This window comes from Lithobates pipiens, unplaced genomic scaffold (assembly GCF_037356315.1).
Source record: "Lithobates pipiens isolate NorthernLeopardFrog02 unplaced genomic scaffold, aLitPip1_a1.2 Scaffold_25, whole genome shotgun sequence".
In the NCBI taxonomy this organism is placed as follows: domain Eukaryota; kingdom Metazoa; phylum Chordata; class Amphibia; order Anura; family Ranidae; genus Lithobates; species Lithobates pipiens.
Window position 1 is genome coordinate 72,398,939 of NW_027507787.1, and position 21,244 is coordinate 72,420,182.

The 21,244-nt window shown below is 46.2% G+C and overlaps 1 protein-coding gene across 1 annotated transcript in view; it reads left to right on the top strand.

Moving 5' to 3' along the window:
* LOC143930334 (microsomal triglyceride transfer protein-like) overlaps nucleotides 1-21,244 on the top strand; it is a 250,550-nt gene that overhangs the window by 86,082 nt on the left and 143,224 nt on the right. The window contains exon 8 of the mRNA XM_077454590.1: nucleotides 10,227-10,378. Within this exon, the coding sequence (XP_077310716.1) occupies nucleotides 10,227-10,378 (152 nt within the window). The remainder of the gene's footprint in view (nucleotides 1-10,226; nucleotides 10,379-21,244) is intronic.

The following is a 21,244-nucleotide window of genomic DNA, read 5'->3' on the forward strand; positions in this document are numbered from 1 at the left end:
AATATAGAAAGCATAGTATAGTGCATTTCCACTGTGCAGCATTATGACTGCTGAGCGATACTACAAAGAGTGACAAACCCAATTAGAAAAAAGTATTATAACTGGTGTGATAGACCAGTGGCCACCCAAAATGACAGATTGAAGTGGGGTGTTATATACCTTCTTCCACATATACTGCACTTCTCTAGCCACTTGCTTACTGGGCACTTAAACCCCCCTCAGTCCCAGACCAATTTTCAGCTTTCAGCGCTGATGCACTTTGAATGACAATTCCGCGGGCATACAACACTGTACCCAAATGAAATTTTTATCATTTTTTCCCCACAAATAGAGCTTTCTTTTGGTGGTATTTAATCACAGCTGGGAGTTTTATTTTTTGCTAAACAAACAAAAAAAGGTGCAAAAAAAATAAAAAATCACGTTTAATAGTTTGTTATAAAATTTTGCAAACAGGTCATTTTTCTCCTTCATTGAAGTGCGCTGATGAGGCGGCACTGATAGGCTGCACTGGTGGGCACTGATAGGCTGCACTGATGGGCACTGATAGGCTGCATTGGTGGGCACTGATAGGCTGCACTGGTGGGCACTGATAGGCATAGTTAAGGCGGCACTAATAGGCACAGATAAGGCGGCACTGATGGGCACAGATAAGGCGGCACTGATGGGCAAAGATGGGCACAGATAAGATGGCACGGATGGGTGGCACAGATGGGGGGCACGGATGGGTGGCACTAAGGGGCACTGATAGGTACCACTGATAGATGGGACTGATGGGCACTGATAGGTGGCACTGATAGGTGGCACTGATAGGTGGCTCTGATAGGTGGCACTGCTGGGCACTGATGGGCGGCACTGCTGGGCACTGATGGGCGGCACTGCTGGGCACGGATATGTGGCACTGGGGTGCAGCACCTTTGTTGAGGCAGACTGTGGGCACTGCTGGGTGGCACTGTGGGCACTGCTGGGTGGCACTATGGGCACTGCTGGGTGGCACTGGCAGTGGGGACACATTTTTTATTCAGGCAGGCAAAGCAGGGGGCAGGTGGGCACTGGCAGGGGGAAGGTGGGCACTGGCAGGGCTGGCCGTGATCGGCTTTTTTTTTTCTCCTCGCGCTGGGGGCCGCTCGTGCACGGGACTACGTCAATAGACGTAGTCCCGGAAAAGGAGATCCTCGCTGTAGCCATCATTCGGCTATAGCGCGGATCTCAAGTGGCTAGAGACTTTTGTCACAGAGTCATTTAAAAAATGACAGGCAGAGGAAGAGGCAGGCCCTTCCGCAGGGGTGGTAGGGGTAAGACAGGAGCAACAGGCTTGAGCCAAAGTGGAAAATTGCAGAAGGTGCATTCGATTACGTCAAAGGACACACCAGACTTGGTTGAGTGGCTCACTCAGCCTTACTCTTCTGCACCCTTCTCATCCTCTCGATCTGCACCCTCTTCACTCTCTGCTGTGTGCACCCCCAAAGACGCTACCACCAACACCACCACCACCATATACCCTCCGCTTGAGTCACAGGAATTATTTTCCGATCCATCACAAGACATTGCCGATGCGCAGTCATTCTTGGCATTGGATCAGGAAGAGGAGGTAGCAACAACCGCCACTCAGCAGTCTGACGACAGTACCCAGATCAGCCCAAGGAGGTTGGTCCCCGGTGTTGCTGCCTACTCCGAGATCTCTAATTATAGTGGTGGGGAATGTGACATTGATGATGACGTGTCTAGTGATGTCCCATAGGTCACCACAAGAGAGGAAGAGGAGGGGAGTTCAGAAGGAGATATGGACCAGCAGATAGGGAGGATAAGCAGGCGGATTGCACAGGAGGGACAAAGCAGACTGCTAATGTATCAGGAGCATCAACCATGTACGGTGACATCTGGTGCTCCCAGGCCAGGACGCCGGCACATGGCTCCGCAGTGTGGGCTTTTTTTAACGTGTCCACTGCTGACAATAGTGTTGCCATCTGCAGCCTTTGCAGTCAACGCATAAGTCTCACAGTAAGCCCAACACTCACCTAGGGATGACCGCCTTAAGAAGGCACATGAGCTGCCATCACCGAGCCCAGTGGGAGGAACGGAACCCACAAAGCCACACTCCAGGCTCTCACCGTCCAGCCTCTTCTAGTTCTCCTTCTCCTCTCTCCTCAGAATGGTCCTCCACTCCACCTTCCATCATGCCGTCCTCACGTTTATCTGGAAAAATGCAGGCTTCTGTGGGCCTAATGTTTGAGTGTAAAAAAATGATGACACCAGATAACCCTCTTGCCCAATGGTTAGCCCGCCAACTACTGTCATATAAACTGGTGGACTCGGAGGCCTTTTGAAAATTTGTGGCCGTTGGAACACCACAATGGAAGGTCCCAGGAAGGAAGTATTTCTCACAGAAGGGCATCCCAGAGCTATATGGCCATGTTTAGCGGCAAGTGAATGTATCTCTGGCACACAGTGTCGGTGCCAAGATACATCTGACCACAGACACGTGGTCTTGCAAACACGAGCAGGGAAGGTATATCACTTTTACTGCCCACTGGGTGAACCTCCTGACGGCCGTCAAGCATGTAACCCGTGGCACCCGTTTAGATTTGGTTTTACCGCCACGGATTGCATGCAGGCCTGCCTCTTCTTCTCCTCCTCCTTCTCTATCCTCCCTCTCCTCCTCGGCTGACTCCTGCTTTTCCGCTGCTAGCATCTCTTCCGCTGCACTGCCCAAGATCCCCAGAACCTAATCGACATGCCAGGTGAGACGTTACCATGCTGTGCTGCATCTGTTGTGCCTGGAAGCCAAGAGCCACACTGGCCCTGCACTCCTTTCAGCTTTGCGTTCACAGGCAGATCAGTGGCTAACACCGCTCAATTTGACAGTTGGTAAAGTGGGGTGTGACAACGGTGCCAATCTGCTTAGCGCATTGAAACAGGGCAAAATTACACACACGCTATGCATGGCACACATCTTAAACTTGGTCGTGCAGCGATTCATTGTCAAATACCCTGGGGTCCAGGACATCTTGCGGCAGGCAAGGAAAATCTCGGCCCATTTCAGAAGATCTTACACGGCCATGGCTCGCCTTGCTGACATTCAGCGGCGACACAATCTGCCAGTCAGATGTCTTATTTGCGATTGCCCGACGCGATGGAACTCAACCTTTTATATGCTTGATAGGCTGCTCCAGCAGAAACGTGCAGTTAACGACTACCTGTATGAACTCTGTGGCAGAACAGGTTCTGGGAGCTTGTTTTTTTTTCACCGTGCCAGTGGCTGCTCATGCGCGATGCATGCAGACTTCTGCGGCCATTTGATGAGATCACCAAACTGGTCAGTCGCAGCCATGGCGCCATCAGTGACATCGTACTTTATGCCTTCTTTATGGAGCGTGCATTGCGTCGTGTCATTGATCAAGCCGTGGAGGAGCAGGAAGATGAGGAAGTCGCAATGCTGGATGAATTCCCAGGGGGGGTTACTCTATCTGAGACAAGTCAACAACAGGAGTCTGAAGAGGAGTCAGAGGAAGATGGTGCCGGGGCGGATGAGGAGAAGCAAGAAGAACATGCTTTAAACCTTTCTGGGGTCCCTGTTGTTGTCCGTGGATGGGGAGAGGAGAATGAGGAGGACATTATCCTGGATGATGAGCAGGAGCCAGGCCACCACACCGCTTCCAGTTTAGTGTAAATGGGGGCCTTCATGCTCCAGTGTTTTAACAGGGACCCCCGTATAAAAAGCATAAAGGTCAAGGACCAGTACTGGGTGGCAACGTACTTAGACCCCCGGTACAAACACAAAATGGCGGAAATGTTACCACCATCACAGAGGGCTGTTAGAATGGAGCACTTACAGGCCTTGTGATTGAGATTTGAGAAATTCTGCATTCTGCCTTTTACGTGCACTGCCAGAGGAATTCCCACTCCCAGAGAAAGAGATGCGGGTACCAATCCAACAGCGCCTGCAAGAAGAGGGCGGTTTGAAGATGTGTTGGTCACTTCTGATATGAGGTCATTCTTTCAGCCAACCCATCGACAGGTGTCATCCGGATCCAGCATCAGGGAATGCCTAGACTGACAGGTGTCCGACTACATCGGGTTAACGGCCAATGTGGACACTCTGAGAAGTGCTGAACCCCTGGACTACTGGGTGGGCAGGCTTGACCTCTGGCCAGAGCTTGCACAATTTGCAATGGAACTGTTGGCTTGCCCCTCGTCCAGTTTCCTGTCCGAAAGGACGTTGAGCGCAGCAGGGGGGATCGTGACCAATAAGCGTAGTCGCCTAGCTCACAACAGTGTTGACTACCTCACATTTATAAAAATGAATGAGGCATGGATCTCGGAGGAATTCAACACATGTGACCAGTAGACCATGTATATGCATAACTCTATAAACGATTTATATAATCTAGCACACTGACCTTTTTTCTACCTTTGGCTCACTTGTACAAAAAAAGCACACCGTACTATATGCCCGTACCCTCCTGTTTGAAGAGGCTGAGCGGTGTCATATTTTTGGGTCCCGCAGCGAGTTGCTGATATCAGTGCTGGTGTTAGTGCTCTCTATCATGGTGCTGGTGTGGTATCAGTGCTCTCTATCTAGGTGCTGGTGTCAGTGCCCTCTCTCATGGTGCTGGTGTGGTGTCAGTGCTCTCTATCACGGTGCTGGTGGGGTGTCAGTGCTCTCTATCTCGGTGCTGGTGTCAGTGCTCTCTATCACGGTGCTGGTGTGGTGTCAGTGCTCTCTATCTCGGTGCTGGTGTCAGTGCTCTCTATCACGGTGCTGGTGTCAGTGCTCTCTATCACGGTGCTGGTGTCAGTGCTCTCTATCACAGTGCTGGTGTGGTTTCAGTGCTCTCTATCTCGGTGCTGGTGTGGTGTCAGTGCTCTCTATCACAGTGCTGGTGTCAGTGCTCTCTATCACGGTGCTGGTGTCAGTGCTCTCTATCGCGGTGCTGGTGTCAGTGCTCAGTCTCTATCGTGTGCTGGTTTCAGACAGTGAGGGAGATAGCAGCAGAGAAGCCAATCAGCAGGCATTGCCAGCACCATGGCTGAGGATCAGTAGTGGACTGGCACCTCCAGACCACTGCAGTGGAGCCCTGCATAGGTGGGGGTAAGGGCCAGGCAGAGGGAGTGGTCAGGGGCTCAAGCACAGGTTGGCACACTGGGACACTGGCACAGGATTGCGCTGCCCTGACTGTGGCACTGATCATCTTTTGCACCCCCTTCATAGCCTGGCCTGACCTTGCCCCTCCTCCATGGCCTTCATGCGCTCCTGAATTGACAATTTCACAGATAAAAAAAGAATGCTTGTCGTTGTCGATCCCAGATTCACTTAATAATTCTGGTATGTGAGTGTCCATGTCGTGGGACTATGTGTGCACAGCTAGTAAGTATTTTGTGGCTGAAAATATGACCTGGAGGTTTTTAAGGTTCGCCTACAAGTAAAGTGAATGGGCACAGGTTCGCGAAACATAAACATCCCCTCGGAAGTTCGTCCATCACTATCAGGGAGATGCAGACTAGAATGCTGCAATCACTGAGCAGCAAATTATATCACCTGTGATGTATTTCAGTTTTCTTGCACACCTGGCCTGTTAGTGGGTCCTGAGGACAGGATTTGAGAATATATATATATATATATATATATATATATATATATATATATATATATATTATCTCATATAATCTAATATAGTAAGCTTGTATTACAAATAGAGTAAACAGTTTTCAAAGTGGGCTTCTCCAAATCCAGATGTTAAGTTAACGTGTAAAACAAAGCTAAATACAGTACATCAACAAAATTTATTAAAACAGTATATGAAATATACAATCATCAATCCACATAGGTGTGATAATATTAAAATATTATGCTCACATTACAATCTTGGCCATTTCGGGGGTTACCACATAAAAGTCTGTCAGGCGGACACAGGGGGAAAAATTGGATAACTCTTCTCCATATATGTTAATGTAAAGGGTATTTGGGTTATTATAGAAGTTACCCAGGTATTAAAGGCTCTAGAAACAACAATATACAATGAGCAATACGATGCATTGTCCGAATTGCCATATTCAAGATAGATAGGTACCACAAATATAAGACAATACTTACACAAAGAGGTACTTCTGTATACCCAGCATTATCCATATTCAAGGTAGGAGTAAATATTACCCAAAGGCAGGGGTGGGTGGTTCTATGAAAGTAGTACGCAAAATGAGAGTAAGTATATGGACCAGAAGTAGTGCCAAAGGGATATGAATACAGGGTCAAAGAAGGGAAAGAACAATAAACTACCTGTCCAAACAAAAATAAATGTAAATGCAGCATATATGCAATACATTATATATAGCATCACTAGTCTCCAATACAATGCTGAGCTCCAGAGAGTATGATGAAAAACAATATTGGTCCTCCCAAGACACCAGATCATATCTAAGAATCAGAAATACAAAACATACCATTTAGCTTAAAATGGCCTGTATTCATCCTGTATATAATGCACCACATGCATATGATGCAGAAATACTGATTAATTATAGATGGCCCATATTCATCCCATATAAAATCTATCACACAATTCACCAGTCCATAACATCAAAGTATAAGAATATGCCCCCACACCTGTTTGAGCTCATTTTTTGGTGTTCTCTGTGGCAGAATGGTGGTTGGTGCTGACGAGCAGGTATCATTAATGCCATGGGGGTGTGGGGTTCTTATACTTTGATGTTATGGCCTGGTGGACTGGTGGTGTTAAATGTGATATAATCACTACAAGAACTATATTTGCATCTGAACTGAAGTGAATCTGTTGCTTTGCCCAAAAAGCCAAAAAACAGATTCACTTTTGAGTGTACCTATGCCCAGCCTGTGGAGATTAAACTACTTATTCATTCCCAAAGATCCTCAAAGATCACACAACAAAGATTCTAGAGTTGTATTTAATTCCTGTCAAACAGAAACACCTGTTTGTTGCTTATATTTGAAGTCTATTAGGCTGCCCAGATTCTGCTCTCATAGAAGAGAAATGCCCCTGTTGTGAACTTTAATAATGAAAGTGATATTACTCTATATTTCATTTTTTTTCTGCAGCAGAGGTCAGACTTTCATCAGTTACTGCTGTTCTTTCTTCTGAAGCTTTCCTTTTATTTGTCTCTGTCTAGCCCAATTATCAATGCCACCTCTTTCCTGTTGTCAAGTGTCTCTTTGCCTTAGCATTGTATTATGAAGACGGACATGAAGAAGCCTTGTGCACCGACATACAGAGGCAGCTGGAGGGGGCAACAAAGTAAAAAAAAACTGCTCCTCGTCCAAGGTGCTTGTAGGCAGTTGCAGCCTGCTGTCTCCACCGTAGGTGGAACCCAACCGTAGTGGCAATGCAGAGGGAGAGGAAGTCATGAGGAACAGGGTTTCCTGAGTCACAGAGGCAGTGATCTGATTGGATGCTGGCTGTCCATGTGACTTTAGTGGCCATCTTAGGTGTTGCAGAGTTTATTTAGGACCCTGGCTCCTGGGTTTGGTGCGCTCTATGTGAGTGGGTACTAAAGGGAACAGTTAGGGACAGTACTAGTGGTAGGGAAAGGTTCCTGATACGGAGGGAAAGCGTAGGGTTGCATGTCTTCTGGATACTGTCCTAATTGGGCACTAGCCGGCCAGGCCCCATTCTGTCCACTCCCAACTGATGCTGTCATTTTAGCTGGAACCTATTTCTTCACTTTATTGGAAACTGCAAGCGTGCCTGGCGGGGTAACCCACCGGGCTGCTGTTAACTGTTGCTGCCTTAACCTTTCTATTGCAAATGACTGTGTGAGTTATTGCTGCCACACCACGTTGCGCCCTACTGCTGTCCACACTTTGCTAGTGCAATGAACTTATGGGACATGAAGTCTTAACAAGTGGGTGCTCCCTGACTGGAATTTCAGGGAAGAGGCACACATGAAGCACTATACTGCGGCTAGAGACTATAAAATTTGTACTTTTAACTGGACTGTGCTGTATACAATAATATATTGCAATGTGCTATTTGAGGCTAGACTGATTGCTTTCTAAAGAAAATGAGGAGGGTTTAGTAATACATTTATTTCTTCACAATGCCTATAGATACAAGGATGAATGGGGGCTTATATTTTAAGTTTATTTTTACTGCTGGTGTACAATATGTACACACTTTAGTGTGCATGATCTGGACAGAGGTTTGTTTTAAGTTTAAAACAAAACCTGAAGACACAATCCTTATACACCATAAGGCATCTTCTGAGAACCTAATCACAAATTATTACTATAACATGAGATGCTTTTTAAAAGCAGCTGTTTAGCTCTACAGCCTCTGTACTGCTTTATTTACAGTTTACATTTACGATGACTATAGCCATTTGAAGACTAATGCAGAGCCTCACTCAAAAAGTGAAGTACTGTTAATTCCCCAGCCTGTAACTGAGTTTTTTTTGGAGGGGTACCGTTTTTTGTTGGTGCCCTCTCTAACTTCCCTAATCCTCTCCTAGGTGAGGATGGCATCATTTGTTCTGCCCCCCTCCCCATCTGCAGCCTCCTGGGACACATCACATGTCCTAGGAGGCTGCAGGACCAGTATCACCGCAATGTGCCCTCTCATGTTTGTGTAGTGGGGAGCCTGCCGTAATACATCAGGAAGTCACAACTGGCTTACAAATACAGGTTGGTGGTACTATGGGAAAATGGTGATGGAATCCATTGACTGGTAAATACTTGATTTTAGTATTATAAAATATGAATATATTTTAGTACTGTAGATAATAGTCAGTAACTACAATATTTGTAGCTGCTGAGTTTTAATTAAAAAAAATTAGTGAAGTTCCTATTTATCATTGGAAATCCCTAATTTGCCTTGATTACATTCCTCATTGTTGGAGGTTTTCACTGCTGTGTAATAAAATGCAGTTATTATCTGCAATTGGCTGTATCCATTCTACTCCTGTTAAATTATTCTAGGGACTTGGATGGACTTTGCAAATACTTCCTTGTCAGGTGGCTGACCTCAGTATATCACAAGAAGGTCATCAGTTCCAAATTGCACATTCTGATAATTGAAGGCTAGGCATCTTGTCAGCTCATCTCAAGGCTGGCTAAGCATTAAGTCCAAAGAGATAGCTACTTCTAGGACACATTGAAATAGGACATTTGAAGATCCATATCCATTCCCTGTCTTTTAAAGCTAATCATTTGACAGCTGAACAAAATATACTGTAGTGAGGGATTTTAGATTATTTATCAGAGAATGTGCAGTTCATTCTAAAAATGTCTCTCCATTGTTAAAGAGTAAATGTCTAAAGACACGGTCAGAATCATGAGCAATCAAACATGTTAGAAAAAGAGTCAACTGCATCTTCTTAGACCTTCAAGACTTTCTCAAATAAGCTCTAAGGCCATTACTTTAGAGGACTTTGCTTACCCTATTCTTTGTCTGAGGTCCCCATTCTGTCTTGTTTGAGCCTTCACAATCTATGTGCCCCATTGTTTGTCTTTGTGTTAGTTTGTGCTATGTTTTGCTGATCATAATGCCTCTTTTCTGTCAACCTAATGTCTTGTTCCTTCCTAAATTGATTCTTGCCATACATCTCCTCTTGTATTATTCTGTCATTTTTTTTTATGGGCAATCACCTTCTTGTCTCATGTCTCATTTACTTTGGTCACCTCGCTGTGTATCTCCTTTTCCCTGGCCCATTTTCTTTTAGATATTTCCTCTTAATTTTTGATCCAACTCTTTTTAAGATATTAAATTATGTAGACAAATGTTTTCTACCTTAGGTTAGAGCACAAAAAGCATGATACCTGCCCAGTGACTTTACGACACAACAAACCAATTGGCTTTCTAAATATAAATCATAGTAATTGACCAAGAAGCAGGTTTGGCAAATTCTAAAAATAGCAATTTTTGGCACAAAAGGTTGTTCAGAAAGTTTCTTAACTTGCACAAAGAGTTGATGAATACCAATAATGGTTGGCTTTTTTGCCCTTGTCTATTGTACAAAAGGCTTCTACTGCCTAAACAGTATGCCACAATTATTTCCACATGCTTTACACTATGCATTTTGTGTTGCATATTATGTCTAATACTAACACAGGCAGGCTTTAGGGTTTCAAGTAAAACAGTTTGGGCCTCTCCATATGGTCTAAGCCCGAGCCAATAAAGCATGCCTGTAAATCAAGTCCTAGCTTATGTGTTAATGTGATTTTGAGGCTGAGATACTCATGATTTCCATTGCCCTTTCAGCTCAAGAAGTACTTAGCAATTGCCAAAAGAAAAAAACTGACTGTCCCTAAGATATCAACTGTCAAACACTTTCATGCACTTGTGAAAACTTTTAAGCATGCCAAAAAGAGGGATATTCAGCAGATCTTCCAAGCAGCATCGCCTAATTTACTGTGAGTCACCTGAATTGTTTTCTTCTAGGGTAATAATGTACTGTATATGCATGTGCAGTAGACCCATAGGACTGTAGATATAGTAAATATATACTGTTTGTAAACAACATATTTAATCTTTAAGCACAATGTAAAAAGTTATAGCATAGTAAAAGCCTGCTTCTGGACATTAGTACCTGACAAACACACTTTTATTCAATTTTAATCACATGATAGAGTTTTATTTAAAGTGTCACTAAACCCACATCACGAAAAACTATAATTAAATGCTGTATTACATGCTGTTCATGCTCATTCAGTCACTATGAGATTTGTTTTCTGTATTCTGCAAAAAAACCTGGTTGATCCTGCTGCTCTCTATCTACACCTTCTCTCATGTCCCCAATGCAGCTAGAAATTTAGCAAAGCAGTGACGGCAGCTCTGCACATTCTCAGCTTTCAGTGAGTTTCTATGCTGAGCATTTCCTCCCTATCACATCTGAGCACTACATGTGTCTATAGAGTCACACATGTGGGCGTATACACAGTGGTAAATGACAGCCCACTCCCTCCCTCCTCCTCCATGCCCACTAACCAGATAAACACAATAAGGATAGGATATTACATGTAGATTGATGGACACTTCTCCTCCCCAGTATTCTAACACACAGGCTGGAGGGGCAAGACACAGCCTGCAACTGTCAGAAATCCACCCACACCATGTTATTGCCAAAACATAATTCAAATTCAAATATATATTTGTATGACAATTTAAAAAGTTTATTGATATTAATTATTTATTTTTACTTTGTATTCCAAAGGCTGTTTTTCTAACATGTAACTAGCAGCAGAGGACTAGAAGCTCCTCCTGCTTATGTTTCCCTGCAGACAGGCTGGGAAATAGCTGGGTCATGTGACAGCTGTATATTAGGAAAAAGGTACTTACAGTGCCTTGAAAAAGTATTTATACCCCTTGACATTTTCCACATTTTGTCAGGTTACAACCAAAAACGTAAATTAATTTTATTGGGATTAGATGCGATAGACCAACACAAAGTGTCACATAATTGTGAACTGAAATAAAAATGATAAATGTTTTTTACTTTTTTTTTTACAAATAAATATGTGAAAAGTGTGACGTGCATTTGTATTCAGCCCCCCTGAGTCAATACTTTTTAGAACCACCTTTGGCTGCCATTACAGCTGCAAGTCTTTTTGGGTATATCTCTACTAGCTTTGCAAATCTAGATAGTGAAATCTTTGCTCATTCTTCTTTGCAAAATAGTTCAAGCTCTGTCAGATTAGATGGAGAGTGTCTGCGATCAGCAATTTCCAAGTCTTGCTACAGTATCTCAGTTGGAGTTAAGTCGGTTGTTTGACTGAGCCATTCTAACATATGAAAACCATTCCATTGTAGCTCCAGTTGTATGTTTAGGGTCGTTTTCCTGCTGGAAAGTGAACCTCCGCCCCACTCAAGTATTTTGTAGACTCTAAAGCAATTCTGATGCGCAAAATTCCTACGTATGCTCGGAAACAATTTGACGCATGCTTGGAAGCATTGAACTTCATTTTCTCGGCTCGTCAGTGTTGTACGTCACCGCGTTCTTGACGGACGAAAGTTCAGAAAACTTTTGTGTGACCGTGTGTATGTAAGCCAAGCTTAAGCGGAAATTTCCATCTGAAAAATCTTGGATGTTTTTTCCAACGGAAATTCTGCTCGTGTGTGCGAGGCATAACAGGTTTTCTTCTAAGATTGCACTGTATTTGGCTCCAATCATCTTCTCATCAACTCTGACCAGCTTCCCTGTCTCTGCTGAAGAAAAGCATCCCCACCACACTGTCCCCATCAGTCTGGGGATGCAGGTGAGGCAGAGCCTCACCTACAATGAAAGTAAAAAATAAATAAAAACACCCAAAAAAGACTTTTGGGGACTATGTAGCTGAAGTCCTATCCCACCACTGATGAAAAATGGGGCTCCTGCCACCTATATTTCCAGAGATACAGGGCTTCTTGTGCAGCCTGCCAGAAGCCACATACAGAACGGTCAGTTTAAATACAAGCTGGCCCACTCTATTTGCAGCAGACTGAGAGGATGAGCTCACAGTGCCTCTCATTTCTTGTCAGAAGCACTGAGCTTAATGGACAACTTGGAGCCTTGGACCAATGGTAAAGCACCTATTGAACAAGCTGTTCAATAAAAATGCTACAGTGAAGGCTGTTCTCCCACTGCAGTGTCGTAGAAGGGGGCATGTGTCTAAAGCCGCGTACACACGTAGCGGAATGTCCGACGTACTTAGTCTGCCGGACTTCCCGCCAGACTGTCCGTCGGACTTTCCGAACAGGCTACTTGCCCACACACGGCACTTTTTGAGCGGACTAATACGGCGTACTAAGTCCGCCGTACTATCCGCCCTACTTTTGAAATGAACGGACTCGCCCACACACGCGGAGAAAAACGCGTCTCCAGGTAGGCGGGGCCCGCGAAGGAGACGTCGCTGGCCCCGCCGCCTGGTATGGACTTAAAGGGGAACCCCAACGCCGAAAAAAAATCCCCCCAAAGTCCACAACAGACCCTTGTCCGAGCACGCTACCCGCCAGCCAGGAAAGGGGGGCGAGCGAGCGCCCCCCCTCCTGAGCCGTACCAGGCCGCGTGCCCTCAACATGGGGGGTGCCTTGGGGAAGGGGGGCCGCACGCCCCCCCCACCCCAAAGCGCCTTGTCCCCATGTTGATGAGGACAAGGGCCTCTTCCCGACAACCCTGGCCGTTGGTTGTCGGGGTCTGCGGGCGGGGGGCTTATCGGAATCCGGGAGCCCCCTTTAATAAGGGGGCCCCCGGATACCGGCTCCCCACCCTATGTGAATGAGTATGGGGTACAATGTACCCCTACCCATTCACCTGTAAAATAAAGTACAAAAAAAAAAACACAACACACAAGATAAAATAATTTATTGCACAGCTCCGGGGGTCTTCCGTCTTCGGGGGTCTTCTCGCCGGGCTCCTCCGCTATCTTCTTGTAGCTCTTTTACTAGCGGAGGAGCCCGGCATTCTTTTTCGTTGCCGCGGCCTCTTCTTCCGACTTCGGGGGTCTTGTCCCCCTCTTCGGTTCTTCTGCCGGGCCACCGCGCCTTCTTATAGCTCTTTTACAGGCGGTGGCCCGGTCTTCTGTCGCCACCGCCGCCTGCCGTTCTTCTTCTTCTTCTTCTTCTCCAGGAGATGTTGACTCAACGATCTCTCCGGCCGCAATGCCAGGGACGCGCTGCGCTGCCACTTATATAGGGACAAGGGGCGGTGTCACATGGGTTTATGTCACATGGGTTGGTCACATGGGTTGATGTGACATAAAGCCATGTGACACCGCCCCTTGTCCCTATATAAGTGGCAGCGCAGTGCATCCCTGGCATTGCGGCCGGAGAGATCGTCGAGTCAACATCTCCTGGAGAAGAAGAAGAAGAAGAAGAAGAACGGAAGGTGGCGGTGGCGACAGAAGGCCGGGCCACAGCCTGTAAAAGAGCTATAAGAAGGCGCGGTGGCCCGGCAGAAGAACCGAAGAGGGGGACAAGACCCCCGAAGTCGGAAGAAGAGGCCGGCGGCGAGGAAGAAAGCCGGGCTCCTCCACTAGCAAAAGAGCTACAAGAAGATAGCGGAGGAGTCCGGCGAGAAGACCCCCGAAGACGGAAGACCCCCGGAGCTGTGCAATAAAGTATTTTATCTCGTGTGTTGTGTTTTTTTTGTACTTTTATTTTACAGGTGAATGGGTAGGGGTACATTGTACCCCATACTCATTCACATAGGGTGGGGGGCCTGTATCCGGGGGCCCCCTTATTAAAGGGGGCTCCCGGATTCCGATAAGCCCCCCGCCCGCAGACCCCGACAACCAACGGCCAGGGTTGTCGGGAAGAGGCCCTTGTCCTCATCAACATGGGGACAAGGTGCTTTGGGGTGGGGGGGCCGCGCGGCCCCCCCTTCCCCAAGGCACCCCCCATGTTGAGGGCACGCGGCCTGGTACGGCTCAGGAGGGGGGGCGCTCGCTCGCCCCCCTTTCCTGGCCGGCCGGGTAGCGTGCTCGGACAAGGGTCTGTTGTGGACTTGGGGGGGACCCCACGCCGATTTTTTTCGGCGTTGGGTTCCCCTTTAAGTCCATACCAGGCGGCGGGGCCAGCGACGTCTCCTTCGCGGGCCCCGCCTACCTGGAGACGCGCTCGAAATGAGCGGACTTTCCTCTGCGTGTGTGGGCGAGTCCGTTCATTTCGAAAGTACGGCGGATAGTACGGCGGACTTAGTACGCCGTATTAGTCCGCTGAAAAAGTGCCGTGTGTGGGCAAGTAGCCCGTTCGGAAATTCCGACAGACAGTCTGGCGGACGTCCGCCAGACTAAGTACGTTGGACAGACGGCTACGTGTGTACGCGGCTTTAGTCACACTCTGTGTGTCCATTGACAGACACACAGGGAAGCTTGGCCCCGACCCCACTCCCTTGTCACTGGGTATGATTGACAGTAGCAGAAGCTTAAAGGTTCCCCTTTAAGTCCATACCAGGCGGCGGGGCCAGCGACGTCTCCTTCACAGGCCCCGCCTACCTGGAGACCCGTTTGAAATGAGCAGACTTTTCTCCGGGCGGGAAAAGTCCGCTCATTTCAAAAGTACGGCGGACTGGCATACACACGGCCGGATTGTCCGCCGAAATGCTAGTCCGGCGGTAAGATTGGAGTGCAACACGGCATTCTAAGTCCGCCGTACTTTCGGGTCAAAAAAGTATGCCGGAGGCTACACACGGGGGGATTGTTTGGCGGACTTGAGTTTGCTGGACTTTTCCACCGGATTGTTTGATCGTGTGTACGCGGCATAAAAGACCCATAATCCCATGTTTTTCTCAAACAGTTAAAGCGGAGTTCCACCCAAAATTGGAACTTCCGCTCATCTGATTCCTCCCACCCTCCGGTGCCATAATTGGCACCTATTGGGGGGTGGGGGGGTTACACGATACCTGTCTTTGACGGGTATCCTTTCCCACTTACGGAAGCCACTTACGGGAGCGCAGGAGGGTTCCCGGGGTGGACACGAAAGACTGCACTGCTAGGTACCCTTACCCGCAGTGGCGGCGGCAGCACTCGACAGCTGATGGAAACATCGCTGGACTCCAGGACAGGTAAGTGTTATTATTAAATTTTTAAATATGTTTAAAAGCCAGCAGCTGCGGTATGTGTAGCTGCTGGTTCTTAATTGTATTTTTTTTTTTTTGGGTGGACCTGCGCTTTAAGAGGGAGAATGAGAATCTGCTGCCTGCTGAAAAGGGACTGTTGTAATCAAGTTAAATTATATATTATTATGCTATATGTTATCACATAATCATTTATTATTTATCTATTTACTGTGAAATTACTGGTTTAAAATTATAACTTCAAACTAATTAGTAATTTAGTCACCTGCTTGAGTACAGTTTTTAAAAATATAGTAAATCACAATAAAATCAATAAAAGCAATTTATAATAATTATTTGCATATTATTTTTGTATGGTAATTAACCCCTTGCCACCCAGGCCAATTCTGACACTTCTCCTCTACATGTAAAAATCATAATTTTTTTGTTGCTAGAAAATTACACAGAACCCCCAAACATTATATATATTTTTTAAGCAGGCACCCTAGGGAATAAAATGGTGGATGTTGCAACTTTTTATGTTACACGGTACTTGCACAGCAATTTTAAATATAATATATAAAAAAAACCCACTAAAGTTAGCCTGATTTTTTGTATAATGAGAAAGATGATGTTATGCCAAGTAAATAGATACCTAACATGTCACACTTTAAAATTGCGCACACTTGTGGAATGGCGTCAAACTTTGGTATTTAAAAATCTCCATACGCTTTAACCATTTTTTTTACTGGGCACTTAAACCCCCCCTCCTGTCCAGACCAATTTTCAGCTTTCAGCGCTGATGCACTTTGAATGACAATTGCGTGGTCATACAACACTGTACCCAAATAAAATTTTTATAATTTTTTTTCCCCACAAATAGAGCTTTCGTGTAGCAGCCATAACCCTTGGTAGGGCGGCCTTGACTTTTGGGCTTACCGGTTACCTCCACTTGGCTTGTTCTTTCATGTCTAGGGGTTCCCAGGGTTAGTACCCAACAACTTTGGATGCTGACACCATTAAAGTCCTTTAGAAAGGTTTTTATTTGCAGGGGTAACATCCAACAACACAGTCTCATATGGGAACAAAGGGCAAGGGTGAAGAAACTCAGGCACCTTGAACTGCTAATCATCAGAAAGTTTCTAATATAACCCAGAGAGTAGCCACTCGCAGCTGGGCACCTCAAAGCTGAACAAATCTCTAGGCAGAGATTATGGCAGTCAGCACTTTGATCCGGAACTTGTGAAATCTCTAACCTTGAGCAATTTGTAACAGAAAGTGAACAGGAACCTTTTCCTAGTACCTGGGACATTCTCTGTCTCCTTAGCAGTACTGGAAAAGCATGGATTCGTTAATGTCCTTCACAACCCAGCAACCAGGCATTTCTTAGGATGCCAGCTTGTTGGCCCTCCTCCGAAGAGTCCTCTCCGGTCACTTACACGAGCTGCAGTGCCCCTCCAAGCCGAGAGCACACCCAGACACCATGAATCCTCCCTCAGTTACTGCTCCTCGGACCAGCTGGTTCCGAGACTCGGAACAGATGGATCCTTGCCCCAGACCTGGCGAGTCTATTGGGGTTAGTCACCCGAAGCATGTTGCGGAGCGACACGCGCTCCCGTGACTGGGACCCCTCGCGGGGCTACCCCGGCCTAGAATCAGGAACAGGCAGCTATGGCCTCACGAACGAACCCTGAACACGTGACTTCAACATCTTAAGCATCCTTCCCCAGACTCCTCAGCGGGGCCAGACGCACCCACTGATTGGTTCCGGAGAACGCTGATACCCAAAGCGTCCAACCAAGCCTGGTTCTTGGCCTGTCATGTGTACCTAACTGTACACATGACCAGGCAGAACTCTAAGCCCTTGTACACACGGTCGGACATTCCGATGGAAAATGTCAGATCGGACCATGTTGTCTGATAATCCGACTGTGTGTGGGCTCCATCGGACTGTTTCCGTCAGAATATCCGACGGACAAAGTTTTAGAGCTGGGCTATAAAACTTTGCGACAACATGATCCGATCAGACTTTCCGATTGGACAAAGTGCCACACATGCTCAGATCAAATTCCTAGACCAAAGCTATTGGCTACTAGCCTGAACATAGTCCCGGAAAGGAAATAACGTCATCACGTTATGTACGATCGGATTTTCCGACAACTTTGTCCAACCGTGTGTATGCAACACAAGTTTCGGACAAAATCCGGCGGATTTTGTTGTCGGAATGTTCGACCGCGTGTACAAGGGCTAACACAGCCCAGCCAAACTGATGTCAAAGTTTACCGTATACAATCAGCCCTCAGAACCCCTTTACTGTTCTGAGGTAAAAAACTAAATTTGTACATGGCAGACACTTTGTCCAAAGTGTCGCGCTACATTCTTTTGGTGGTATTTGATCACTTCTGCGGTTTTTATTTTTTGTTAAAAAAATGGAAAAATACCAAATACATTTTTTTTTTTTATATTTTGTTATACAATTTTGCAAACACGCGATTTTTCTCCTTTATTGATGTATGCTGATGAGGCAGCAGTGATGGGCACCGATAGGTGGCAGTGATGGGCACTGATGGGTGGCAGTGATGGGCACTGATGGGTGGCAATAATGGGCACTGCTTACACTGATAGGTGGCACTGATTGGCATGACTGGTGAGCATTGATAGGTGGTACTGGTGGGCACTGTGGGGACTGGCAGGTGGCAATAACAGGTGCCATTGGCATGGGGTACTGATCGCCACAGATGAGGTGCCTGTGTTCCTTCCTCTTCCTGACCAATGATTACTGAGCTTTTCTTTACATTATGTGATCAGCTGTCATTGGCTGACAGCTGATCACATGGTAAGGGGTCAGGACCGGCCCCTTACTCGTCTCAGTGCACTCCCCAGGGAGCGTGCACAGGGGAGGACTTTCTATGATGGCCTCCTGGAAATTGAGGTCCGCGCTGTAGCCATCATTGTAGCTCTCGCTCTAACGTTCATGGTGTATGTAACCTGTGTGTATCTGGCTCTGGTACTAGCCAGTGCCTCACCAGCCACTCTCCTCACCACACTTCTCTGATCCCCACAACATGATGCTGCTACCACCATGGTTCACGGTAGTGATGGTGTGTTAGTTTTAGTTTTTTAGTGTTTGTTTTCCACCACACATAGCGTTTTGCCTTTAGGCCAAAAAGTTCAATTTTGATCTCATCTGACCAGAGCACCTTCTTCCGCATGTTTTCTGTGTCCCCCACATGGCGTCTCGCAAACTGCAAATGGGTCTTCTTATGGCTTTCCTGTGGAAGATCCTCCCACCTGAGCTGTGGATCTTTGCAGCTCCTCTAGAGTTACCATGGGCCTCTTGGCTGCTTCTCTGATGAATGCTTTCCTTGCCCGGCCTTTCAGTTTAGGTGGACAGCCATGTCTTGGTAGGTTTGCAATTGTGTCATACTTTTTCCATTTTTGCATGATGGATTGAACATTGCTCTGTAAAATGTTCAAAGCTTAAGACATGTTTTTATAATCTAACTGACCTGTCTGGTGTGTTCCTTGGCCTTCATGATGCTGTTTGTTCACTAAGGTTCTGTAACAAACCTCTGAAGGCTTCACAGAACAGATGTATTCATACTGAAATTTAAATTCACACAGGTGGACTCTATTAATTAGGTGACTTCTGAAGGCAATTGGTTCCAGTTGATTTTAGCTAGGAGTATCAGAATAAAGGGGGCTGAATACAAATGTACGCCACACTTTTCAGATATTTATTTGTAAAATAAAATGAAAACCATTTATAATTTTCCTTCCACTTCACAATGATGTGACACTTTCTTTTGGTCGATCACATAAAATCCCAATAAAACACATTTATATTTTTGGTTGTAACATGACAAAATGTGGAAAATTTCAAGGGGTGTGAATACTTTTTCAAGGCATTGTAGATTTTTTTTAAATTAAAATAATTACAGTGCCATTATCCATATACAGAAATAGTAGGGACAATGTATATTAAACAGTGTGCGTTTAATATCACTTTAACCACATCAATACCGGGCACTTTCTACCCCTTCCTTCCCAGACCATTTTTCAGCTTTCAGCGCTCTCGCACTTTCAATGACAATTGTGCGGTCATGCTACACTGTACCCAAATTAAATTTTTATCCTTTTGTTTGCACAAATAGAGCTTTTTTTTGGTGGTATTTATTCATGACTCAGTTTTTTATTTTTTGCGATATAAGCAAAAAAATAGCGTAAATTTGGAAAAAAAACAATATTTTCTTCTTTCTATTTTAACCACTTCAATACCAGGCACTTAAACACCTTCCTGCCCAGACCAATTTTGAGCTTTCAGCGCTGTCACACTGAATGACAATTGCTCGGTCATGCTACACTGTACCCAAATAAAATTTTTATAATTTTTTTCCCCACCAATAGAGCTTTCTTTTGGTGATATTTGACCACCTCTACGGTTTTTATTTTTTGCGCTACAAATAAGAAAATACCGAAAATTTTGAAAAAAATTTTTTTTTTTGTTTCAGTTTCAAAACTTCGTAAATAAGTAAGTTTTCTCCTTCACTGATGGGCACTGATGGGGCTACACTAATGGGCACTGATAAGGCAGCACTGATGGGCACCAATGATGTGGCACCAATGAAGTGGCACTGATGAGGTGGCATTGAGGGACAGTGATATGTGGCACTGATGGGCACTGATAGGCAGCACTGATGGGTGGCATTGATGGGCGACACGGATGGGCACTGATAGGTGGCACAAATTGGCACTGATAGCTGGCACAGATTGGCATGGATGGGCGGCACAGATGGGCATGGATAGGCAGCACAGATGGGCATGGATGGGCACTAATAGGTGGCACGGATGGGCACTGATAGGCGGCACAGGTGGGCACTGATAGGCAGCACAGGTGGGCACTCATAGGCGGCATTGTATTATGTTATACTGTACTAATGGATGCCAATCAGTGCCAAACAATAATGCATGCCAATCAGTGATGCCCATTGTGGGCACTGATTGGCATCCATTATGGGCACTGATTGGCATCCATTGTGGGCACTGACTGGCATCCCTGGTGGTCTAGGGAGGATTACCTTTTGCTGGGCATCCCTGGTGGTCTGGTGGCATCCCTGACGGTCCAGTGTGGGCATCCTCGGGGGGGGGGGGGCTGTGCTGATAATCGATCAGCACAGACCCCCCCCCTGTCAGAGGAGCAGTCGAACGGCTCTCCTCTACTCGCGTCTGACAGACGCGAGTGAGGAAAAGCCGATCACCGGCTCTTCCTATTTACACTGTGATCAGCCGTGATTGGACACGGCTGATCACGTGGTAAAGAGTCTCCGTCTCCGCTTGAAATCCTGATCACGTCATATGACGTCTGATCGGGATTATGCAACCACTTTGCCACCGTCAATTGCCTATAGGGTGGGCGGCAAGTGGTTAAAAGAAATCCAATAAAATCGAATTTTGTCATAAATTTAAGGAAAAATGTATTCTGCTACATGTTTTTCATTAAAAAAAATTCCGCAAAGTGTTTAACCACTTGGGTACCGCGCTATTGCCGAATGACGGCATTAGCGCGGACCTAGATTTCCAGGACTACGTCTATTGACGTCGTCCTGGTTACGAGCGGCCTGCGCGCCCCCTGAGGGGCGCGCGCGGCGCGCTCTGTGATCGGCGAGTCCGTGAGACTCGCCTGATCACCGATCCGTGTAAGGGGTCGATCCCGACCCCTTATCACGTGATCAGCTGTCAGCCAATGACA